At 32.9% G+C, this 21885-nt stretch overlaps 1 protein-coding gene across 1 annotated transcript in view; it reads left to right on the forward strand.

Annotated features, from left to right (window-relative positions):
* LOC106067512 (uncharacterized) overlaps positions 1–21353 on the forward strand; it is a 71187-nt gene extending 49834 nt beyond the window's left edge. Inside the window, exons 25-45 of the mRNA XM_056028687.1 lie at positions 69–149; positions 760–963; positions 2468–2605; positions 2932–3100; positions 3852–4033; positions 4756–4931; positions 6720–6827; positions 7660–7807; positions 8763–8883; positions 10041–10261; positions 10958–11119; positions 11838–12021; positions 12654–12871; positions 13565–13930; positions 14150–14291; positions 15206–15367; positions 16413–16539; positions 16778–16862; positions 18743–18899; positions 19742–19908; positions 20606–21353. Of these exons, the coding sequence (XP_055884662.1) occupies positions 69–149; positions 760–963; positions 2468–2605; positions 2932–3100; positions 3852–4033; positions 4756–4931; positions 6720–6827; positions 7660–7807; positions 8763–8883; positions 10041–10261; positions 10958–11119; positions 11838–12021; positions 12654–12871; positions 13565–13930; positions 14150–14291; positions 15206–15367; positions 16413–16539; positions 16778–16862; positions 18743–18899; positions 19742–19908; positions 20606–20746 (3459 nt within the window). The 3' untranslated portion in view covers positions 20747–21353. The remainder of the gene's footprint in view (positions 1–68; positions 150–759; positions 964–2467; positions 2606–2931; positions 3101–3851; positions 4034–4755; positions 4932–6719; positions 6828–7659; positions 7808–8762; positions 8884–10040; positions 10262–10957; positions 11120–11837; positions 12022–12653; positions 12872–13564; positions 13931–14149; positions 14292–15205; positions 15368–16412; positions 16540–16777; positions 16863–18742; positions 18900–19741; positions 19909–20605) is intronic.
* Positions 21354–21885: the final 532 nt, after the last annotated feature.

Raw genomic sequence — 21885 nt, forward strand, 5'->3', positions numbered from 1 at the left:
TGCTATGAAGATTCACTTTAAAAAAAAATATTTTGCTATATAATCAATCTCTCCCAATCTTTCTTAAGCTCACTGTACTGACTGAAGTGGAGAATAAAGACAATTTTAAACGTGTCAACTTGAATATCAACTTGCCAAACACAAACAAGGTACACCATGCTTTTTGTTTTTCTACCCTGGTATTTCATTCTTTTTAATCTAAACATGTTAGAAATAAAATCTTCTCATTTCTCAGTAAACTCTTGTTGCTAATGTGTATATAAATTACTACAGAAATGAAAATAGATACAGGAGAAGAATTCAAGGTTATGCTAATGCTGATATTTATTTCCAAATTTGTGGATGCAGAAATAATGTTATGTATCAGACAGTATTCATAATATCAGATTAATTTGGATAATATTTATCATATCTCAGATTAAGAGATTCTACGGCAGATACAATTGACAACCTGCACTAAAATCTCTCATATAAGGACCCTTCCCATGCAATGTCCACAAATAGAATTGGACAAGAGTGTATTGGCCATGCTATAATAGCTTAGAGATGTACCATACAGAAATATTGAAATAATAAATAAATGATGTCAAACTTATCATGCGCTTAGAAGAAATTCATTTAGTTACATGTAAATGCTTAGTGAAACAACTAGTAAACTGTAAAACATAAGAGATTTTATTGTTTTTAATAAAAGATTATTTAGAAGAAAAAAAAATATATACCTCTGATTATTTGATAATGGTTTTTATACCTCCCTAGCAACTGATTCTAAGTGGCATTACCAAAGGTGGCTATGGAACAACTCTGATTGACAGCAAAGCAGAAATCTCCTACTCCTCAGATCCTGACAAGATGATCATCATCAGGTCACTGCTCAGTGACTTGGCCATTGGGTCTAAAGGCAACTACAACTATACTGCTCAGTTTGAGTTCAAGCATGCAAAAACAAACTCTGATGTTAAAGTGAGTGATGGATATTAGTAGGGAATATGTAAGAAAGGTTTCGGGGTTGTTTTTTTTTGGGTTTTTTTTGGGGGGTAATAATAATTATATTATAGTATTTAGTGATGTACTTGTTAAAGGGTAACTCCGATGGTTTTGACAATTTTTGATATAATATGTGTTTTGATTTATAGATAATGAATATATTATTCTTTTTTTTTTATTTGCAAGAATAACTTAGTAATTGATGTTTTTGTGACATAATTTTTCTGCGCATCCAAAACAGTCAGATTTTCACTGAATTTCTGTGTGATGTCACGACGGTGCACTCAAATCCTATTGATACTCATTGATAAGGAGGCGAAAAAGAAATTATCTTTGATAAAAAAAATATTTCGTTATTACATCATTAAAATACTTTAAAAGAAATTTCTAATGGTGTATAAATTATGACTGTATGTTTGACCGTAATAAAATTATGATTTTTTTGTGCTGTTTCGACCTAACATTGGTTGACATGGAAAAAGTGATGAGAGAGCTTGACGCTGGCTCAGCCGGCGAGACACACCCCCAAGGTCAAAAGTTAAAAAGTTGGAATTGAGTTTCGTAGACGATAGATCTACTTATTAAATAAGAAATTTAATAGTAGATCTAGTATTCGTAGTAAATTTCTAGCTCACAAATCTGATTTCATTTATATTTATGAACTTCAGTTGTTTAAAATGTCTCAGTAGTATCATTAATTGAATTCTTTGGCCTGGAAATCCAATGTATTGTTGGTACTGCACCTGGTATTAACTTCAATTTTTTTTTTAAATGCCATTTCCACAGCAATGAAGTTGCTGAAACAGCTTCTCTCAAAATGGTTTGAGCACAAACAGGAATTAGCTAATGCCTTTGTAAAATATTTGCTCTTCAGGCGAATAAATTTTCCCTTTAAAACTTCATCTCTTGGAAACAAATGAAAAGAGACACTAATTTCTGTATCAGCATACTTGCTGATTTTATCTTTGTGATTGGAACTACTGCAACAAGCTGAAGAACAATATTTAATTTTCTTCAAGTAGAAATAGAGGTTTATAAACAATGACCGATTATAAATCAACGTGGAGACTAGATCTAGCTGTGAAGCGTAACAATAAAGATTATTATTATTATTATCCGATAGGTCTAGATCTAGACTAGAGAGTTTATCGGTTATATAGGTCTAGATCTATATTTAGCCAGCACCTTCGTGACGTCACGTTTTTAAAAACTAAAAACATCTCGCAGAACCCCGTTTTTTTGGGGGCGTGGAGAATTTTCTGTCTAATTTATTAAATATAAAATTTTCCGAGCATTTAAATAAAAAATGATATAATGTTTACTATTACAACTTTTTACGCAGAATTTAAATATGTCATTAACTAAAATTTGAAAAACTATCGGAGTTTCCCTTTAATGATTGAGGCTTAAATTAGAACTTGCTACTAATGTGGACTGAGTGCTAAGCACATGTGAAACTACATTTCATGTTTCCTCACAGTTGGTCTCCCATGTTGCCCATGTTGACAAAGTCTGCTCTGCTGGTGGTCAGTTGTCATTCTTGACAGCTAGCAAGGAAAGGAAGTTAGTGGAATTGTGGTCAAACTTGGATACTGACAAACAGACAATGACACTCAGGGTAAAAAAAAAAGTGATTTTGTTAGGCAAATGATCTGATCTTCTAATAATAGTGATGTTTAATTGTACTCATTAGAGCTAGAAAAAAGAACATGTCTCTAGATACTGATTAAAGACAAAAAAAAAAAAAGAATATGTTTTAGGTACTGATTAGACACAAAAAAGAATTCTTCTAAGTACTGATTAGAGATGAAAAAATAACTTGTTTCTAGGTAACGATTAGATATTTAAAAAAAAAAAAATATTTCCTTTTTTAATACAAAGTTTGCAGTTATTAGTAAACCAGAATGAAACAAATTGAAATGACTTTTCTGTGTGTATCTACAGGTGTCCTGCCCATTGAAGACTATCTCTATGCAGGGACAGGTTGTAGAGTTTGCCAGTCACAAAGATTTCACCTTGACCACATTTGAGAATGACAAAGAGACCACTGCCCTAGACATTAAGCTGGACCAGAAGAGAAAGGAAATTGTGGCTGAGTTCAATTATGACAGAGGTCAGTTTGACAGCTGGCATGATATGTGTGTCATATTTTATCAAGAACCATTAGGACAAATAATGAAAAAGTGGTCAGGTTGCTTCTTGTAAAAGACTTTGTAAAAGGTTTCAGAATGATATTTTATGTTATTTTCAAAAACTAGCTCCACAAATGTTTGTCAATTGATTAGACCTAACTTGGAGTGTACTAGATGTTGTTTAATGAACAATACATACTGTGTTATATAGACAGAATAGTTTATAGCAATGCTGCTAAATCACAAAAGTTTCATTAATGACAACAGTATCAAAATATCAACTTAATTAATAGCCATATTTATGTACTTACGTACCGTTAAAATAGGGAAACAGTGAAAACTGTAGCGCAAACAGATTCTAAGGCAAAAAAAGCTCTCTGCTACAAGAGCAATACAGGAATTAATTGTGACGTAACACCCACAATATTCTTACAACTAAACACGCCCAATGTAAACTACTTCCTAGACCTAAAAACACAACTATTAAACAAGAAAAGAAAACTTCATGCACACAGGACACTAACCAACCACCTTTACTTTTCCTAAACAAATATTGAATTCCAGTTAGATATGGATGGTCTCAGAAATGTACTTGAATTTGAGTACAGATAATTCAGAACTTTATTAGGACTTAAACCTGGGACCTCCAGCTCAGCAGGTAAATACCATTCTTCTCAGCTCCGATCTGTATAGATAAAATAAAGTTAACTTAGTTGTTTACACCTTCTACAGACGACCCAACTAAGATCCTCAAGCTGACCAGTAGGTATGTGAATGACAGTGCCGTACAAGTCACCATTGTTTCACAAAATGGCAAACAGACTTCAGAGGGAATCATTGCAGTCAGACTGAACACTTCAGAGATACTTCACACAAGAGTTGCTTGGAGACCCATGTTATTCAATGATATGAAGGTAAAGTGTGCTGTTATAAATCTTTTTCTCAAAATCCTCATAAGAATCGACTCGTTTTGAAAAAAAAAAAATTTCCTCTTTCAGATATTTTTTTTTTAATTTTTAGACCACAGCTGTTTGCTATATCCAAAACATCTTAGACATTTATACTTTTTTAACAAGTAGATGTGACCTTTAAAGATTCTTGTATCCAGTGTTGAAAATAACTGTCCATTTGCCTTTTGTTGGCTTGAATACTGTCCTCTAAAATTCCTCTAGAGATCAGATTCATTAAGTCTTTTTTTTCACTCTTTAACATGTTAAACCAATCAAGTAATAAACACTAAGACTTGTAAGAAATCTTAAGAAACAAGATTTAAAAGAAACTTTTTTAACACAGTTGAAATGTTTGTAAACATTTTTTCAAAAAATAAAATAACCTATCTCTTGATTTCTTTGGAGGCTATATTTAATGCTGTAAATAGTAAATGTAAATCACTAATATGTGAGTGATTCTCCTTACTAAGTGCTATTTTTACTTGAATTGATCAGGCCTCTTTGATTTACCCACATATGTGATTGTCTGTGAACAGTAAAAAATTCTCCCAAATTGTAAGTTAAATGTAAAATTCCCCATCCAATTGTGAAAATAAAAATAATAAACAGAATAAGTTCATCTATTAATCTCTTTCATTCAAAGAATGCAAGACTTTTGAATAACTTATGTCTTCTTCTTTCCAAAGATGTTCATTGGATCCAAAATCACAGCCTTCTCATATATTGCCAACGAAGTATTTAACAGCAGCGTGACCCATATTGGTCTAGACCTGAAGTCTCGGTATCTGTTGATATCTCAGGAACTGATGACAGAATTGGATCAAGTCTTTAGGTTGATGAATGATGAGCTCAACATTTTTTAGTAAGTTTCATCACCCTATATGACAATATTTTATGTGATGGTCCACTGCATCAGTGGATTAAAGACTTTCTGATAGGGAGAGAACAAACTGTAATAATAAATGGCTCTAAATCAACACCGATAACAGTAAACTCAGGTGTACCTCAAGGAACAGTCTTGGGTCCACTACTATTTTTAATTTACATAAATGATTTACCAAATTGCATTACTTCAGGAACAAAAGTCAGATTATTTGCAGACGATTGCATAATATATAGAACAATAAAAACAACACAAGACACAGATATTTTACAAAGAGAATTAGATGAATTACAGAAATGGGAATCAAATTGGAGCATGTCTTTCCACCCAGAAAAATGTCAGTTGTTAAGAGTAACAAAAAAACTAAAACAAATTAATTCCACTTATCTTATTCATGGCAAACCAGTAACACAGACTAAAAACGCAAAATACCTAGGTGTTATAATAAATGAAAAACTGTCATGGAATCCACATATTGATGAAACTACAAAAAAATCAAACAAAGCATTAGGATTTATTAAAAGAAATTTCTATAAATCAAATAAGAACATAAAACTAAAATGTTATTTAACCTTGGTTAGGCCAATAATAGAATATGCATCCTCTGTTTGGGACCCCTCAACTCAAGAAAACATTAAGAAACTAGAACAGACACAAAATAGAGCAGTGCGATTCATAACAAACGAATATTCACATTTGACTAGAGTAACACCTTTAGTAAAATCACTAAATTTAGAAAGCCTTCAGGACAGAAGGCTCAAAAGTAAAGTAGCAATAATACATAAAACACTGAACCATAATCTTCAAATACAAAAACAAAATTTAATAAAATACTCTGAAAGACACAAAGATAAAGGCACATTCCTCGTCCCATATGCTAGGACAAATTTGTACAAATACTCCTTCTTCCCTAGTGCTATTAGGGCATGGAATGGGTTGCCTGAGCTAGCCAGGAAAACCAGTGACTTGGCAGAATTTAAGTCATTGGTTAATATGCATGACTAAATGCATGACGCGTAGGACGTAATCATCTTCTTTTTTGAAGTAACGTCTGTATTATATAAGAAGATAAGATGATGTTGCAATATAGATAATAACCAAATGTGCAACATCCCAAAATATGAAAATTTGACATTTTAATTTGACATCATAGCTTATAACATCACAGTTTACAAACTGGATATTAAGTTTTTCTTTGGATGGGAGGCATAGAATTGAGATCCTTAGGTCCACCTAGCTTTAATGGGACAGAAGTAACTTATAATAATAATAATAATCTTTATTGTCGGTAAGGAAATTTGTCTCACTCCAAACAAAACAATATAACTATAAAAAAAACAAAATGTACATTTACACCAGATTCACTCATAATTTATATGTGAAAAGCTTATTATAGTTTCTATTTTATGATTTGATTGCCAGGGGAACAAGAGAGTTTTTATGTCTGTTTGTCTTTGCTATCGGTGTCTTGTATCTCTTTTGTGATGGTAAAATCACAAAATCCTGACCCACAGGGTGATTTTTTTATTTCTAGAATCTTTTTATCTTTTTTATGGATGTTTATCTCAAACAGCTGCCCAAATGGTGTTTTTTTTTTTGCCAATGGTTTTAACAGCAGCATGTAGGATTCTATTAATTTTATTTTTAATGAGAATTAACTAAATTTGCTATAGAGTTAAAGAATGTTTTTTTTTTTTTAATATGTATGTACATATAATATTTCTTGACTTTATTAATACTATTTGGTTATTTGACACTATCTTTTAGTCAACAGCTGAATGGATATAGCAGAGAATTTAGACGATTCATCCTGCGCAATGACTTACACATTCAAGAACTTGGTGATAACATCAGGACTACATTTGATGCACTAAAGTCAGTACACAAATTTAAAATATGTTAATGGCATTCTTTCTGAATCAATATACTAAATTTTTTCAACCTTTTTTTTTTCCATTTCCATATTCATTCATTAACAAAACTGGATGCAATTCTTTACATATTTACTTTCATATCTAGGCTGAAATATGTCTATATTTACAACTGCAGTTGAGTTGAATTACTTTTGACTTGCACAGTTTGCACTGACAAGCTCTTGTAACCCCTCTCTTCTCTTAGGTTTACATAGCCTTACTGTAAGCATTTAAATATATTGGCACCTCCAGAGAACCACTGCCTGGTCAAGCAGTTAGCACTGGACTGTCGTTTGAACTTATTGGTGGTCCTGGGTTCAAACCCTCCCAGCTCCCATCCCTCCTCATCCAGCGGAAGATTTGGACTAAGAAGTATATTAAAAACAACATGATTTTTTTTAAAAATAATACTTTCAAGAAGTACTTTTTAAAAGATTGTTGTCATGCAACTTGACATTCTGGTCAATCAATGTACTTTTAAACATCATTCTTAGAGATTATAATAAGGAAAGGAAATTCAGCCTCTAGCAATGAAAAAAAAATTAAAGCACGTTCTTAAGTAAAGGCGATAGGTTGTTGTGCTGGCCACATGACACCCTCATTAACCATGGGCCACAGAAACAGATGACCTTTACATCATTTGCCACACAGATTTCAAGGTCTGAAAGGGGAACTTTACGTGTTTTTTTTTACTCTACTTAAGTGAAATATGTCCCTAATCTGACCCTAACCCTCACATGACCTATTTCTTATGTAAAAGATTTATTTATACAAGTCTTATTGCAATATTTCAGTACAATTCTTCAAAATCTGGCAAAAAGTTCTGGCAGCTACTATAACACTGTGTCTCAAGCCACAAATGAATTTTTGTATCAACTCAGAACTTACCCTGTAGCAGAGAGGTATTCTATGACTATCAAAGAACTTGTTCAGGGACTGATGGTAAGTAGATCACTTGGTTTATTACAAATCATTTTCTTGGATTAATGTATGTGTGACTGCTTGGTAGTGGGAAGAGCAGTGACTAGTTAACATGGTAAAAAAAAGTGTCTGGCTTACAGAGGGTAGGTCTTTGACCTGAAACCATGGTAATATAACATTGTGTGTCTGGCTGACGTAGGGTAGGGCTTTGACCAGAAACCATGGTAATATAAAATTGTGTGTCTATGAAAAATTGACGAAAATTGCATTTTGCTTGCCCATGTTCATCGTTTAAGATTACCCATGTCCATTGTTTAAGATTGCCCATGTTCATTGTTTAAGCTTGCCCATGTCCATTGTTTAAGATTGCCCATGTCCATTGTTTAAGATTGCCCATGTTCATTGTTTATGCTTGCCCATGTAAACAGCACACTTTTTTTCCTTGGCACAGTCTGCAAAAGAGCTCACAGCTCAGCAGCAATAAAGCTGGCTAGAAGAAGAAGAAGAATGCTTGCCCATGTCCATTGTTTAAGATTGCCTATGTTCATTGTTTAAGATTGCCCATATTCATTGTTTAAGATTGCCCATGTTCATTGTTTAAGCTTGCCCATGTCCATTGTTTAAGATTGCCCATGTTCATTGTTTAAGCTTGCCCATGTCCATTGTTTATGCTTGCCCATGTCCATTGTTTATGCTTGACTTTGTCCATTGTTTATGCTTGACTTTGTCCATTGTTTATGCTTGTACATGTCCATTGTTTATGCTTGACTTTGTCCATTGTTTATGCTTGTACATGTCCATTGTTTATGCTTGTACATGTCCATTGTTTATGCTTGTACATGTCCATTGTTTATGCTTGTACATGTCCATTGTTTATGCTTGTACATGTCCATTGTTTATGCTTGTACATGTCCTTTGTTTATGCTTGTACATGTCCATTGTTTATGCTTGTACATGTCCATTGTTTATGCTACAGACTGCAAGACAAGTCCTGGAGAAAGCATTGAATGATGCTACAGAGGACCTTGACAAGTTCTCTCATGTGACCTACAAGGCTTACCTAGATGTTTCCAGAAGTTTGGACCAAAAACTTCAAAGTAAACAGTTTTTGTTTATTCTCAAGTTTCTATTGTTGATCCCATCATTACTATTCTTTTGTTACAGCATTTGGTTTGTGAATATTTTTTATATTTTTTTTTTGTTTTTTGTTTTTATTTTTTCTCCCAAAATGTCATCTAGGAAGTTAACATTTTTTTTATCAACAATTTTTTTTATGAAAATCAAAAAATTAATTTGTGGTCACTGAGATAACACAGACATTCCTGACAGCTTCATTATAAATTTTACTCTAAAATAACTGGAACACTAAAAAATTAATATTTTTTTAATTCATTCAGAAACAGTTATGAATATTTGTTAGGCGGATTAAGGAGTTCCTTTTAATTCTCTTTAAAATTTAAGCTCATCCATTTGTAGCACAAAATAATTTCAATTATAATAATAGGAATTTTGTTGGTCAATTGTGCATTACAAAAAACAATACATGATTAGAGCAAACATTTGTAGAATAGCACACAATATATACGTTCATACCCCAGTTTCTCTTTAACATTACATGCAAAATTTAGAACAGTTAGCTATATATATATATATAGTGTTCAATGATTCAATTGAAACTTAATTAAAGGAGATTTGATACAAAGATCAACTGCTTTGCATTGAGCCATTGTGAAAATTACAGCTCAATTCTTTTTATTTACTTGTAGCTGTGAAGTTCAATTTAACAAACTTTACATTGTTTAGTTTTTTTTTAGAAAATTTCCAATTTATTCTAATAACTGAATCCTCTCTTACATACTTAACAAATATTCATAACTGTTTCTTTCTAAATGACTTTTTAAAAATTTCATTAATTTTTTTAGTGCTTTAAGTTTTTGAATGGCTCTTTGGAAATTTCAAAAAAATTGCTTTGCCTTAATCGATGTCCCAGACATATTTCTAATAGTTGTCATTCTAAATGATTTGTTAGGTTTCTGACAAAAAATTAATGATTCATTTAATAGTTTCTTAATATTCTCGTATTAATTTATAATGTCTTGGTGTTAATTCAATAGTTTCTTTTTATTTATTCATACATTTATTAGTATTAATTCAAGTCTTTTATTGATGTAATCATTCATATATTCCTTAGCATTGATTTTTTTTTTCTAGTCATGTACTCATTCATTTCTAATTCACTTCTCATTCATTCCAGGCTATTCACGAGCTGTCTATGAGCTGCCCATCTACCAGAAGATGATGAAACAAATGGAGCGCCTGGGCCAGAAAGGTTCAGAAGTGTTCCCAGAGTTTGCCTCCTATTACAATGCCTTCTACTTGAAGACTCATCAGATCCTGCAGGAGCAGTTCCACGATGTCATGTCTAGGTCAGAGTTCCAGCATTCCTATGCTCTGCTGCACGAGGTGCACCAACAGGTACGAGACAGCGGCTCTTTAATTATCTTTATCAACAATTGATATAGCTTAAAATGTGTGAGCTTTACTACCTAGAAGATTGAACCAGTTAGGCACAATGTAATTAGACATTTACATAAATAAAAAATTTTCATTATGTAAGAGTATTACATTTCATGCTGAATCATGTGTTCATTTAGACATTTGTGTTAACTCTTGCTCTCCATAACTGTTTTTCTCGTTCTGATAGTATTATTCGTTTTGCTCATGTGTATTTCTCTATCCTGTTATGATTAAAGTTCAATAACTTTTTTGTTTGTTATCAGAAAATTTTATATTTTGTAATGATCTATAGGAGAATGTATGCTTTTTTTTTTTACACAACTCAAATTAAAGTTTATCAATTCAAAAACCAATTTAGTTTAATTGGCATTGTCGATTAGGAGAGAAAGAGTTAATTAGATATTGAGTCTTGCTTTGTCAACAGCATTGATTAATTGGATAGAATTGTAAAATGAGAGAAAAAATTGTAAGAATTAGGATAAGACAGACAGAGTGACTTGATATAAACACGATTAAAAGAGGTGCAATATGATTAAGGTGTAAAAAGAGAGCTATTTGTGGGTAATTAATCAAGTTTCTAATCAAATCAATCTGTGATGCTAAATGTAACAAGATATTTTATTGTATGTACAATATTGTTTGTAACTCTATTAGATCCTGTACTGGAATAAAGAGCAGAAGATAGACAAAATTGCTGAGCGTTTGGTTGAGACCAGCAAGAACTTGTTGATGCTTGAACTTGTGAAATTAAGGTCAAGTCTGCTGAACTCTAAGGTCATTGTATATGATCCTGAGAGAGGAGAACTTCAGTTTGAGGTCAGTTTTGTCTTTGTGTTCAGTCTTTTGTGTTCAGTCTTTATGTTCAGTTTTTGTGTTCAGTCTTCATGTTCAGTCTTTTGTGTTCAGTCTTCATGTTCAGTCTTTTGTGTTCAGTTTTCATGTTCAGTCTTTGTGTTCATTCTGTATAATGGATTTGATTTCATTGACTTTGATTTTACTCACTGATTGAATAAAAGTGAATCTCATTTCTTACAATTAACATAATAAAATTGACTTATTAATGTAATAGGCTATTTGGTACAGGAATAACTAACACAGAGAACATGTATTGTCCATTGGACTGTCTATTGATTTGTAGAAATGCTTCTCATTTTCAAATTTGTTGGTTATGACTAGGATTTGTACTTATGGTGGGAAACTTAGAGATTTAAAGAGCCATTCCATGACCTAAATAAAGAACCTTCAGTTTGCTTTGATAAAAGTATTTAATAATACCATTTAGTTTGTGACTTGATCATTGTGTAGATTAACAATCTTTATACTAGCTATTTAATTTGCATTCACTTTTTTTTTTAAAACACATTCCCTACATTGTCTTATAGCACCAAATGATCTCTTTACTAGTCAGTGATGTTAAACAAAATCAAATTAAAAACAACTTATATTGATGTCTTCAAAAATATGCATAAAATGTACAGATTTCTTCTTTATTTTTTAATTTACTATAGCTAAAGAATTTTTTCTTCTATTTCAGCTTCACCTACCCTTCACCTTAAAGTCACTCAAAGAAACACCCAAGTTAAGTGCTAACTCCATGATGAACACTGTGAAGAGTCTGTCCAATGTCAATATCCCAGAGAATCTACCTGTTGTTTTGAATAACTATTACAACTCCTTACCAACAATTTCACCTTCTTATTGGATTCCAACATTTAAAGGTGAGAATGATTGAGTTCATAATAATATTAGACACAAAGCAGTATACATATTTTCTTGTTTTTCAAAACTTGACCAAGATTTGTGTGCTTTAACTCTTTCAGTGCTAATTATTTTGATTGAAAGAATGGAATTTTCCAGGATGAACACAAATATTTAAGAGGGTTAGAGTTACAAAAACTAACATAACTTTTTTCATTTTATTAAATAGTCTTCACATATTTGAGTTTATTTTGAAGGTATATGAATGGGCTACAAAAGTATAATGAATAAAATACTGCATCGAATTTACTACCAAAACAAAGAACAATCACTCCAACATCCAGAAAATACACACAAAAAAAAAAGAGCGAGAAATAAAAAGTTTAACATAAAAAAAAGATAGTGAAATAAATAATATAAGCCTAGTTACTCACTGAGAGTAACGCTGCACTGAAAGAGTTAATTAACTGTGGTGTTCTTTTCTAAGTATTTCTGTCATAGGGATGTATTCAAACAGAGCTTCTATTAAAAAAAAATCTGTTTCTTACTGCACCAAACAGAGCTCTTATTAAAATTACAATCTGTTTCCTGCTCTCATATTTTTTATAAAAAATAAATAAACATTTAAAAAAATAAAATCTGTATTTTGCAGCCTCTGCTTACCTTGTTGGGGGTCGCCAAGTAACGACCTTTGATGGAGCCTCTTATCAAATACTGAGTCCCTGCAGGTATGTTTTAGCTCACGATATGCTTCAAGACAACTTCACCCTGGTCTTGAATTATGAGAGACGAGTCAAACAAAGCCAAGTGAGATCTCTTTGTCTCACCATCGAGAACAGTCTCACTTTTGACATTTCTGATGATTATAAGGTAAGAGTATTGTCAATGTTTAGAAAACTACTTTTGTGCCACTGATGTAGTTAAATGTGATAAATAGGATACACAAGTAGATCTAAAAGTTGATTTTATGACTGCATTAGTTTTATTTTAAAAATGAGAAATGAAACCAGTATCTGGAAAACAGGCCATCAGATTTTGGTTCACTTTCTTTGGTAACAATCACTGCAAACTAAAATCTTTTGTAAGTGTGGATCCCTTAACAGACTTAAGAAAATATTCATCAAAAAGCAGACCTCTCAAACAATATTGGTTTTGCTGTGTTATATGTTTCATGTCATTTTGTTGGCATGATTAAAGCTTTTGACCTCCGCTACAAGGCTGGTTAAAATTAAACATTATGTATTTAAAATGTTCTAAGTTTGTCACTGCATCCTTTTCCTTTCACTATTAAAAACTGCTTGATGGCCAAACAACCACTGAAAGAGAAAGAATTGCTACAAGAACTAATAATTGTTATGGACTTGTTGTTTATGTTACCCATCTTCTTTGATAGAATGACATGTCTGAAGAGCATTCTACTCAGTGCTGTTTTTTTCAGTAGCAACCCATTAATTATGTGCCTGTCTTCAGTTGTCATTGCACTTACTAGAAACTTTAACCTAACCTTCATGGGTAAGCTTAGAATATACAAATAAATGGAACTGTTCTTTTTAACTTCTTCAGATAAAGGTCCAAGGAAGAGATACTGAAATGCCATACATTACCGATAAGGTCAAGATAACCAGAAACGGAGATGTCATCAGTGCTGAGTATGTGGGTGGCCTGGAGCTCGTTTCAAATCCAAAACTTGACTTGTACAAAGTCACTGTGGATAGGTGGTACCATAACAGGGTCAAGGGCATGCTGGGCCAGTTTGACAATGAAGTTGCCAATGATGTCGCCATGGAACAGGACAACACTGGCTTTGAAGTAGACAGGAAATCATGTTCAGTCAAGAATACTGCCACCACAACTCCAGTTAATGATGAAGACTCATGTTATAAAGTGTTCTATTCCATGTTCTCAAGGTTCAGTACTTGCTTTAACAAGGTTAGTCAAGGCATTTTTGTCTTCCTTTGTTACCCAAATGTTTGGTCAGGTATTAAGGCCAATGGAAGGAAATATTGTAACCAACTTCTAAATATATTTTCTGTTTGATCCTTTGTGATATAACAATTTTTGTTCATGACTTTTTTCACACTCTCTCTATTCTACACCATTTGTCAAGTTATGCAGGGTCTTTAATCACATCATATATATATTTGCCAGGTTGATCCAGTACCTTTTGTTAAATTATGCCAACTGTACAAACAAACAAAGAGTGAAGATGATGCAATCTATTTGGCAACAGAGCAATACAGATTCCTTTGCCAGGATCAAGGAGCTAATATTGATGCTCTTAGTGATTATGGTAAGAAGGTGTTTGTTGCCAGGTTTCATTGTATCTGTCACGATATTGTTTTTATAGAGTGTTTTGTGCCATCTCTGCAATCTTAAGACATTACGCAGATTGGGAGGTGTCTATAACACACACACACACAAGGATACACTGAAGAAATAATACCATGAATATAATTTTCATGAGTTTAATGTCTCTAAACTCAGATCAACCAAATAAAGAATCAAAAGTATAAAACTTGAACAGAGTAATTGAAATAACTTACAGTTACAAGCATACAAATATAATCCAATAGTGAAGAAGCTAATCAACTTATACCACCACATCTGTCCAGTATAATTTCTTTCCCTTGTTCCATACCAAACAATATAATTAATTACCAATAATTAATTATTATTTTTTTTATTGATTTGTGTTTTGTCAGGTACAAATAATTGTTCAAAATTTCAATTTTATTTGAGATTGGGTGTGGGAGAAATTAGGTGTACAAACTTTTTACCAGACAGACAGAGTGAGTTGATTTAAGCTTTGTAAAAAGAAATAGGTTGCATATTCAAGTTAAAAATGTCATTATCAGAAGACTTAAAATAACCATTGCACCTATATGAAGGTGTGATTTGTGTTTTCTCCAATATTTTTTTTCCAAGACACTCAAAAAACAATAGGCAGTTACAGTTGTCTCCATCTAATAACTCTGTACTTTAGAAAGGCAAAGAATAGCCCTGAGATATAGAAAGTCATTAATTTCACCTAGCTCCAAAACAGTTTGGAGAAATTCAACCAATTAGGCCCTCTGTTGGCCATATTATACTGACATGAACTATAGGTCAAGGGAGACAACACCTGCTTTATAGACCTCCTGCTGCTGCAAATGCACTGTTTCTTTCTACTAACAACTAAAGCTTGTTTCTGTTTGTTTCTTTCAGTGCCATGCAGTGATGAGAGCCCGCTACTAATAGAGGGAACTGATGCCTTGTACCAGTCTGCTGATGTTCTGTTTCTGGTGGAGGACAACAGCTGTAATAAGTGGGCCAATCCTAGCCTAGCCGCAATTGTCACTGAACTAAACAAAGTACTGAACATTGCAGGTAGGGATCATTTGGAAACTACTACCATTTATCACAAAATATTATTATTGTCTGGCATTATCTTATCTTATCTTATCTTATAAAATACAGACGTTACTAAAAAAAAAAAAAAAAAAAAAAAAAAGATGATTACGCCCTCCATTGTCAGTATGGAGTTTAGTTAAATGAAACCAAAATTCATTAGTCCCATAAGTTTCTATATGTGGCTGGTCTGCATCAGTACCACCAGTAATATTCTTAGGTATGTACAAGGCCCTGTAGCATCTATTGTCTTCCCCCTTTCAAATAATAATATTCTTAGGTATGTACAAAGAACTGTAATATCTGTTGTGAATCCTCTTTTCACAGGAGAACAGTGTTACTCAACTGCAATATTAATAACTATTATGCTAAAATGCCAAATAAGCCTAAACCTACAGGTTTTATTACATGTTAAGACAGGCACCTATTTAAAGCTGAATAAAATTTGTATATTGTGATTCTATTGTTACTAGAGCCTAACTCATCTTCCGCTTTTCATTTTTAAGCATCATGTTGATTTGTTTCTTTGAAAAAAAAAAGTAATATGGGGGGGGGGGGGGGGGGGGTAAGTTTGTAAGTTGTCTACCATCCAACTATAAAGCTGAAAAAAAGAATGTTGCTTATATGCTTGGCTGCTTTTTTGTCCAGTGGTACTGAATTTAAGCTTTTATATAGTTATACTTGGACTAGATTGTAACCCTTTCTATTTAAAGTAAGTAAAGTTTCCCTTTCAGACCTTGCGATCCATGGGGCAGATAATGTTAAGGTCATCTGTTTCTATGGCCAGCAGTTAATGAGAAGGGTGCCATGTGACCAGCACAGTGACCAACAGCCTTTACTTTCCCAACTAAAGTCAGAGTTGGGTGGTCTCAGGGGTGCCCTAAAAATCCTGAAATTCAAAATCCCAGTCTTCACCAAGATTTGAACCCAGAACCCCAGGTTCAGAAGCCAAGCGCTTAACCAGTCAGCCACCATACCCCCCTTTGTATTTAAGCTATTGGGTATATTTTGTGTATTTTTCAAGGTAAGAAGACCAACAGTTTTGGAATGATTAGTTATGGAGGTGTGCTCAATGAACCTGTAGTCAGGACAATCAATGGCCAGCATTTTGGAGAAGCTTCCTACTTCTTGAGGGCTTTAGAAACATTGAGGTTTGCATTGTTACACTAAATCACTTTCAAATGCATAAACCCTACATTTAGTGTATCCTACTTTTCATATTTAAAACCTACAAACTATGACTAAGTGGCTAAAAAACTAATAGTTAGCAGCTATAGCTATCTCTTCCATTCTACACTTAAATATTTCCATGCATTAAAAATCCAATTTTTTAAAAATCTTTTTTTAAATCTCTAACATTTATACAACACATTATTGCTACTGCTCCAGGTTCTCAACTAATGAAACTCAGGGAGACCTTATCGATGCAATTAATTTGGCTATGGAGTATCCTTTCAGAACAGGAGTTGCAAAAGTGAGATACATATATTTTTTTTTTTTAATTTGTTTTTTTAGATGTAGAAACTGAATGATTGTTGGCTAATTATTAGGTACCTATTAAAATCAGCCAAAACCTTTGCCCAAATAGGCTGAAAGAACAAAAATTTGAATGTAAAAGATGCTGACTATTTTGTGTCTATTTCCAGACTCAAACATAGTCTGTTAAGAGAATGCAGTGAAATCCAGTTATTGGATCACATCTGAACATGATCATTTTGGTTCTAATAACCAGCTTGTCCAATTAACAGATCTGACTGCATAATAGGATTTGTTTCTGTCCTTTAGAGGTTGATTTGAATAAGTAGTTAGTCTGATTCACCAGATCTGACTTTATATGTTACATGATGATGTTTTGTCCTGAAGTTTGTACTGCAAACAAATTACGTTTACAAAAGCAGCACTAGGGACCACATTTTTATCGAGAGAAAATAGTGAATTAAATATAATGAAATAAGGGACTGCACTGAGTAGGACATGAACCAGTAACTTATGATATGACAACTTCGCCTAGTAGCAATGCAGTGCTTATCAAACTAACCTCCAGACCATGGAGATGTCCAAAAAAACATCTTTCTGATCCAAGGCATTCGCAAGCATAAATTGCCTCCCCATTCAGTCAATGCTCACATACCTCACTCAGCTCCCACCTCACCAAACCTGTCTTCACCAACATATTTTAAAGGAGTCGACACAGACAGGCATTAGGTATATATTAGACAAACAATGGCTCTATTTTATTTGGCTTTATTTATATTTACTTTTACTTACCTTTGGCAATGACTAAATCTGTAAGAATTGGATTATTTAGGTTTCCATTCCCTTGTTTTATCACATGTCATTAAGTTTCTAGGGGGCTAGTTAGTTTGATAAACATGGTAGTTTTTTTTGTGTTGCTTAGGTTTTGTTTTTTTTGCTCTTAGTCTTAATGAAAGAAATTACTTTAAAACTTAAGCCTTAATTTCTGATAATGCAGCCTATTATTTCAACATGTTTACAATACAGTGAGATAAAATCTGTTGGCAAACTAAATGAAGTAAAAGAGGAATGGTCAAAGTAAATCTGTAAAGTACTATTTTCCAAAAAAGTCTTGGCAGGTCCATAAATGTCTTGGCCAGTCTCAATTGATCTTTCTCTGCTATATACTTTGGTGTGGGAAGAGTGGCTGACAGGCTAAGTACGCTTGAACTTGGCTTGGCTTGACTACCTATGAAGGGGGTTCGACACTCGACTCGAGCAGAGCTGTGTTTACTTAGCGCCTAAAGGCAGCACAGAAAACCTTCTCCCAGATACCCCCTCCCCACACTGGTCCACAAATGAGACTGGATCATAGCACTCTGAGCATGCTATATGCATGAAAGTAGTGCTGTATAAAAGCTATAATTTATTACTAATTTTGGAAACTGCCTACAGTTTACCAGTAAGATTTGGCTCCCACTTTAGGATTATTAGGCATATTAGGAACAATCAATGTCAATTAGAGTTTTATGACAATAATGACCATTTACTATGCAATCATCAGCAAAGTATCATACTTTTTGTTCTAAGACTAAATACAGTTGTGTATGATAAGTCTGTTTTGTAAAATATAGGAACAGTTGTAAGCTTAAAAACAGTTCTTGTGGAACTTCTAAATGTAACGTTCATAGTGTTGATTTGAAATTATTTTATTAATAATCTCTTGGTATATGTTGAGTTTAAGTGTTGATTTGAAATTATTTTATTATGAATCTCTTGGTATATGTTGAGTTTAAGTGTTGATTTGAAATTATTTTATTATGAATCTCGGTTTATATTGAGTTAACTCCAAGGTTAATAACCCAAGTGTATTCTGTTTTAATCACTGAAATGTTTCAGATACTAGTTGCGGTCCCTTGCTCTACTTGTGACTTCACATTCTTACAAGGAAAAATGTTAACATCAAACCTGATCTCAAAAGGCTTCAGTGTTCATGTGTTGCGCAAACAGCCAGATGAGCAAAACACAATGCGAAGGCCCAAAATATCAGTGTATGGTATGTGCATTGGATAAAAAATACTTTTTTAAACAGTAAAAAATTAGGTTACTAATACAATTTAAGTTGGCCTTATTATTAATTTAAAAGATGTTTAAATTTTAATTTTTTCTTTGTTTTGAAAAGAAAAAAAGGTTTAAATGCATATTTATCTCTGTCAATATCTGTTGGTAGAGTTGCGTGTGTTGAGACGATATAAAACATTAATGTACTAGCTCTTCAAGATACATTATTTGACACTAATTGAATTAGATAATGAAAAAAAAAAGTTAAATATTGTTATGGCCAAAACCTTTGATCTTTCTAAACTGTAGCTTTCTAGGGGCTGCATTAATCTTGTTTTCCCTTGATGTGCATGCCAGTTACAGGAAATTAGTTATAGAAAACTAGATCTGAATAGACCAGTAACACAATGAACAGCTTCGACTCTAAGCTGGATTCATGGTTGAATTTTTATTTACACACTAACCCATAATATAGCACATTGCAATATCAACTCCCTTGCTAAGGGGAATAATTCAACATACACATGTTCAATAATAACAAGAGATTGAGTCATAGGGAAAAAAATGTGTTGCATTTATGCAGCCCTATTAGTCAAGAGAAAGCAGCTTTCTCAAACTGTCGAATCAGATTTCAACACATAAAGATTGGCCTGAATCATGGGAAATGTGAAATTATGGGACAATAAACAATACTGCACAGGGCTATAAAATAAAAACAATTAGAGAAAACACACTTTCAGAATGACTATATTTTACATTATGCAATCTCAAGAATCATTTAAACAATTTATAATATGTAGGACTTGTTAACATTTTTTTTTTTAATTCTTTATTTAGGGTTAGACAATTCTAAATTCTTCACAAGTGCTGGGGAAGAGCCACTGACCATTCCCTTCTCAAACTATCTGGCTAGTTGTGATGCTCTTGCCTTGCAAACTTCAGGGGCTGTATTTAACAATGGCTTTATGCTTGCCAGCCCAAGAGGCCAGCAAAATTTCATAAAGGTAATCCTATTCGATCAATAAGTTTAGTTTTTTAGACTAGATGTGGATTCGCCCTGCAGGGGCTTGTTAGCATTGGCTGGCAAACGACCTACCATTTCTTTGGAGCCAGTAGCTGCACAGACACAGAGAAAGGGGTTTCCCACCATACAGAGAAGATAGACTAAGACTAAAGAGCTCTCTGTAAGAATGATACAACTGAAGATGGTCAACATCAATAATTGATTTGGGGGGGGGGGGGTATATCATCTTGTTGTTTTAGATTTAGTTTCTACTTGATGAGAAAATATGTGTAGACTAATGATAAAATATTTTGTAGGTTTAGGGTTATTGTTCTTAAAAGTAATACGCTGAGAGAGTTGAGAGCTCAATGCAAACCAGATTTTTACACTAATATTCCAATAAGAGTTTGGATCATTTTCAGTTTTCTTATGAAATAACTATCAGCATTATTTTAATAGTAGGCCTATCTCTCTGTCACTATTGCTTTAAAAGTTACAAAATAAGTTGGAGAAATATTTATAAAGATGAACTAAACTTTGCTGAAAATTATCTTTAGTAAATAAAACCTTTGCTAAAATATTGATCTCAACAAACGGATGTTTGACATTTTGTTCAAAAACTGTCACAATTATCTCCTCACACAACATACTCAATTAAGCCCCCTATAAAAAAAAAATGTTTGTTTTTTCATTGACAGGCACTGACACAGAGGATAGGATTGAATGCCAAGTTGCCAGATTGTCAAACCTGTGAATGCAGCAGTGAGACAGGAAGGTTCCAGTGTCAACTGTGTTATCCAGACTTAGGTCTGGGCTTATTTTCTTCATCTAGCACATAGTATATGTCCTTAAACCTGGCATTGAACATAACTTCATAATTTCAAAATTATTTTTTTAGTCACATTTTTTTAATCATTTTTTATTTATAGTATTTTTAATTCGTTTTTTTTTTTTTGTTGCTATAATATTGATTTTTTTTTTTACTTGTTTTCCAACAAAAACAACAACAAAGTATTATTGTATCTAATACCCTTGTTGTCAGACTGAAAAAAAGCAGATTATAAAAATCAACTGCCAATGCCTAAATTTAAAAAAAAAGACTACAAATGGCAGACTATTGTTAAAAAAAACAAATTATTTAGTCTTTGTTTAAGTGTAAATTTACTAATTGGAATTATAAATACGTAAATTTATTGTTTTTTTTTTTGTTGTTGTTGTTTATACATATGCATAGTATGTTGTTTTTTTATTATTTGGTTATAAATGCTTTACAGTTTCACTGATTGGTGGCTGATTGACTGTCAATTAGTATCCTGAATTAAAATTCATTCAACTTACTTCATCAGTTAATGAGATTTTAGCTTCAAATTATTTTGTGTTCATCAGATGTGTTTTCATGATTACATTAAATGAGATGAATGTGAAATAAATTTCATAAATACTTTTTTTCTTTGTACTTTTATTCCATGCATTCTAATTTTTTAAATTGGAAAAGAAATAATGACTTTTCAAAACAAAATAAATGTTATCTTATAAAATACAGATGTTACTTCAAAAAAGAATGTTAACCAATGACTTAAATTCTGACAAGTCACTGATTTTCTTAGCTGACTCAGGAAACCCATTCCATGCTCTAATAGCACTAGGGAAGAAGGAGCATTTTTAAGGCTCAATGCCAGGCGGCAAATGTGAAAACATCTAAAGAGTTGAGTGAAACAGCTCAAAAACCCCTTAAGCTGGTGGTCTGAACCATGTGGCACCACTGGACGAAAGGCCTTGACTAAGGTCACGGGCCAGGGCGGAAGAGTCCCAAGATGAACTGCAACTGCCACATCTTCAGAACCAAGGCAAACCACCTAATTGGAGCTACTTGCTGTGGTCAGGCATAGAAAGGGATGGGCGCTGCCATACAAATATTAAGCCCTCATTACACCACATAATTATGACCATAAATAGAATGAAGAAAGAGGGTCAACAA

Source organism: Biomphalaria glabrata, chromosome 5 (genome assembly GCF_947242115.1).
Source record: "Biomphalaria glabrata chromosome 5, xgBioGlab47.1, whole genome shotgun sequence".
In the NCBI taxonomy this organism is placed as follows: Eukaryota; Metazoa; Mollusca; class Gastropoda; family Planorbidae; genus Biomphalaria; species Biomphalaria glabrata.